General features: G+C 37.8%; 1 protein-coding gene across 1 annotated transcript; it reads left to right on the top strand.

Moving 5' to 3' along the window:
• Positions 1-1,764: 1,764 nt before the first annotated feature.
• Positions 1,765-3,993, top strand: LOC140881983 (protein SOSEKI 4-like). Its single transcript, XM_073287685.1, has 4 exons — positions 1,765-2,137; positions 2,233-2,302; positions 2,413-3,231; positions 3,585-3,993. Exons 1-4 carry the CDS (start codon positions 1,888-1,890, stop codon positions 3,733-3,735), a joined length of 1,290 nt encoding a protein of 429 aa, XP_073143786.1. The 5' UTR covers positions 1,765-1,887; the 3' UTR covers positions 3,736-3,993.
• The last annotated feature ends 209 nt before the right edge of the window (positions 3,994-4,202 follow it).

The raw sequence follows: 4,202 nt of genomic DNA, 5'->3' as shown, positions 1-4,202 counted from the left end.
TATTTATCCTGAGACCTTGATCAATGAATTTTTTGTAATTGATTTTTTGTGTTGTAAAAATTGTTATACAAATATTGTTGTATATGTAGAATGAGACAGGTTGAAGGAAATCATTATCATAGCTTACTTGGCATAAAATATTGTCACGTCCAAAATTAGTATTGTTTTTTATTGTAAAACTTAATTTGAAGATACTTGAATGAATTAAGCTATTCAAAAAAAAAAAATTCAAGATAAAGGGCCCGTTTGGTTTCAAAAGCTAGGCCAAAAAAGCATTTTTTTAAGTGCTTTTCATTTAATAAAGTGTTTGGTTGACCAAAAAAGTGCTTAAATTAAGCACTTTTTTAAGTCAAAATTAGAGCTTTTTCAAAAGCCAAAAATTATAGCTTAAAAAAGTGTTTTTTTTAAAAAAATGTCTACCAAATCCAAACGAGGCCAAAGTTGAACAAATCAAATGTTCGGGGGAGGAAAATAACTACAGAAATCGCAAGCTGACAAACATATCGGATCAAAAAAGCAATTTTTTCTTATTTTAAAAATAATATTTTTTTAAAATAATATTTTAATGAAATAAAGGTAAGAGAAAGAGGCTCGGAGAAGTGAGGGGGTCGTATCTGGTGCTAACATAGACATGTTAATTATGTAAATTAGATTGGATAAATCCTATTGATAAAAGTAATCGCTTGATCATATTAAACGATCACTCGCTCTTACATCTAAACCGATTCCATCGACTCGAACACCACGGCATGATTTAAAATATTAAACTTGTGCTTCGTGTTTCACCTCGTGCGCTTCCAACTCATCATTTGAGTGAGTGATTTACGACGTTGGCTCAGTGATTGGACGGTGATGGAAATAGAAATGGTTTTCTTTTTCTTTTCTTCTAAAAAAACTGGGAAATAAATGTTTTTGGTAACGCAATTATCGGTTTAGCCAATTGTCAATGTTAGGTGAGACTATGGGCATGGTCAGTCAAAGCACGTCAGAAAATTTTCCAGCATAATCACTCTAATGTTCAAGCAAGAAAATCACACAAGAAAAAGATAAACATTGGAATATATATATCAAATGAAGGAACATTTGACATCAGTTTTCAACATGGACGATGAAACATGTGTTATTGGAAAGAACATGATATATACATTTAATGGTTTTCTGTTAATGAAATAATATCTTACATTTATTTATATCATAATAGGTTATATTAATAAAGTATAATTTGCATTAGTCTCACGTATTTGACACTTACCTATCTCGACATATTATAAATTTTACATTTGAGAAGTAAGTGTTAAATACATTAAATACAGAAAAAAAAATGCAAATAACCCTTGTAATAAATGTATTTAGATGTCTTCTAGAGAATTGGAAACCAAGATGCATCCAAAATAATGCTCATATAGGTCCAATGCAGATTACCGGTCCAGTTCAAACAGTGCCATTTGTAGTTACTTTTGCAATTTTAACAACCAACTTAACCTGTGGAAATCCTAGAAAAGTTGGAATTTGACTACTAGGAGACTGGAGTACTCTCCTATCAAATACATCTCTTTAAATAATAAATCTTCATATTTACGAGTTGCATTTTGCAAGTACCTTCTCTAATATAATTTCTCAAAAAGAAAAAGAAAAGAGAAAATGTCGTATTTACACAGTACGCAGATGCCAGATTGCATTTTGTACGTAAAAAAGGCCAAAAAATGGAGTGAAATATAGGCTAAAAACTAAGACTTAGCAGCAGCACACTACATAAACATTTGTTTGGTAGTTGTTGTCTCCCGCATCCTTATTTGAAATCTTTCCCCTTCACACCCGCCATCCCCTTTCACACACACCCTCTAAATCCCCATAAGCACATTTCTTGGAATTCATTTCTACACAGCAATGGCGCTTTCCAGCTCCAGCAGGCCTGCGAGAATGCCGGAGCTTCAATCCACGAAGTTATGGAAGGAACAGAGAGGGGAGATCAGTCCCGACAGAACTGTTGTCTGGACCGAACCTGCTTCCAATGGGAAGCAGCTTAAAACTGATAAAAGGGTTCCTGTCATTTATTATCTCTCCAGGAATGGGAATCTGGAGCATCCCCATTTCATGGAGGTCCCTCTTTCATCTCCTCAATCGCTCTATCTCAGAGGTGTGTACTTGTATCTTTATATTTTGTCGTCGGGAAAGAACGTTGTTGCATTGGGATTTTGATTGGTTTTTTGTTTCGTTTGTTGGATTTTATAGATGTGATCGATCGATTGACTGTTCTTCGTGGGAAAGGAATGGCTTCCATGTATTCTTGGTCTTGCAAACGGTAATATATATGTTTTTTTTTTAATTCGTTTTCAGTGAATATTTGTTAGTGCTTTTTTGTTGTTCGATCGATTTCCTCAGACAGCTGCTGCGTTTTGATGTGGGATTCAGGAATTACAAGAATAGATTTGTTTGGCATGATTTATCGGAGAATGATTTCATATACCCGGCGCACGGAAATGAATACGTTCTCAAAGGATCGGAGCTTCTGGAGACCACGTTCATGGATACACTATCTTCTTTCCAGAGGCAACAGGCTCAGCCTCTGGCTCTTCCGCCGCCGCCGCCTCCGGCGGGAGATAACCACCAAATCATCACCGGCAGTAGTCATGATAATCTAGATTACCCAAAAGCCTCTGTAGACAGACGGCGGCGGAACCAGTCCTGCAGCTCCATCGACTTCAACAACCTCCACGAGTACAGCGTGTACAAGGCAGAGACCTCCAGCAGCACCGCCTCCGCGGACGCCTCCACCCAAACCGAAGACAAACGCCGCCGCCGCCGTCCGCAAGGCGAAATAGTGGAAGTAAAGAACGAAGGAGACGAGATAGAGATCTCACCACCGACCTCCGACTCCAGCCCCGAGACACTGGAAACGTTGATGAAAGCCGACAAGCGGCTGATGCTTCTGCGGCCCGAGACAGAGAGCGAAGATCCAACGGCCAATAACCATCGGGCAAAAGACAACAAGCCCTCATCGGTTCTGATGCAATTAATCTCCTGTGGCTCCATCTCCTTCAAGGACTGCGGGACTGGTCAGGGGCTTGGCCTGATATCCCAGTACAAGATGAGATTGCCCCGTGTCGGAGGAACTGTAGGAAGAGGACGAGTGAAACTGGAGGAGAAAGAGTACTTCAGTGGAAGCATCGTGGAGACAAAGAAAGAGGAATTTCCCAGCCTGAAAAGGTCCACTTCATACGGTGCCGAACGGTGCGTTTTCTGCTTAATAATTACTATGTTTCTTTACCTGCACACAGTAACCCTCTCACGTGTTTTCTTTTCTCTGATTCGATTCTTCAATTTTCACGTCACTCAATATCAACGATAACCCACAACACAGGCCGTATTCGATTCCATTCCAAAAGCCAAAAAGATTCAATTTTTATGATTTATTCACACACCAAATCTTATCTTTCTTTTTCAAATGTGTAGTAAGTACTACTACACTCAATAATGATGATCACATCATTGCATAAATCATAATCTGCATGGGGATTTTGCAAAATCTCCCCACAAGCATCTTTCAATTCACTATAATGGAAAGTTTTTGGGGGCATTTGCAGGAGCTCACATTTGGAAATCCCGGAAAAAGAAATCACAGCTAAATGCTTATCAAGAAAACCTAAGACACAGCAGCAGTCCCAATCCTCGGCCCAAAAAGGATGTAATGGACTCACTAATTGCAATGGCACCATTGATGATTCTTGTGCTTGAAAGGGCATTATTGCTATATACAAGGGGTCTAGTTGAAAACTTGTGAAATCATAGGAGTCGAGTATGTCTTTTCAATCATCTCAAAATAGAGCCGTAGCTGCCTGCTGTATTGGAACGAGGGGGGGAGTTGATTTGGTCATGTATTTATGAGCAAATTCAATGATTTCATCGTCTAATGGGAATTAAACTTCAAAGTGTTTTGAGTTTAAGTAATTAATACAATAAAGTCATCTTGAAGAATATTTTAACCATGGTTGTTCAAAAAAAAAATTCCGGTCTCAAATTATAATACTAAATTATGATCAATTAGCTAGTTGGTAAGTTATACAGAAGAGGACCACTCGTCAAGAGTATTTGGAACACACTTGTTTTAGAATTTTTATGTAGATAGAGCAATGTGTCTATTGTAGGCCATATATAGCACATTAATTTTTTTTTTTTTAAAAAGGTTTCTTTGAAGTAAAAAA

The sequence above is a fragment of the Henckelia pumila genome, chromosome 2 (assembly GCF_033568475.1).
Source record: "Henckelia pumila isolate YLH828 chromosome 2, ASM3356847v2, whole genome shotgun sequence".
In the NCBI taxonomy this organism is placed as follows: domain Eukaryota; kingdom Viridiplantae; phylum Streptophyta; class Magnoliopsida; order Lamiales; family Gesneriaceae; genus Henckelia; species Henckelia pumila.
The sequence above is the reverse complement of the archived record's forward strand: the minus strand, read 5'-3'. Positions and strand labels throughout refer to the sequence as shown.

What these genes read in the sequence shown, in the direction of transcription:
- LOC140881983 (XM_073287685.1), top strand. Translation starts at nt 1,888, where the DNA reads ATGGCGCTTTCCAGCTCCAGCAGGCCTGCGAGAATGCCGGAGCTTCAA. An exon ending in TATTCTTGGTCTTGCAAACG is followed by an intron (nt 2,303 to 2,412) that starts GTAATATATATG and finishes TGTGGGATTCAG; the next exon opens with GAATTACAAGAATAGATTTG. An exon ending in ACTTCATACGGTGCCGAACG is followed by an intron (nt 3,232 to 3,584) that starts GTGCGTTTTCTG and finishes GGGCATTTGCAG; the next exon opens with GAGCTCACATTTGGAAATCC.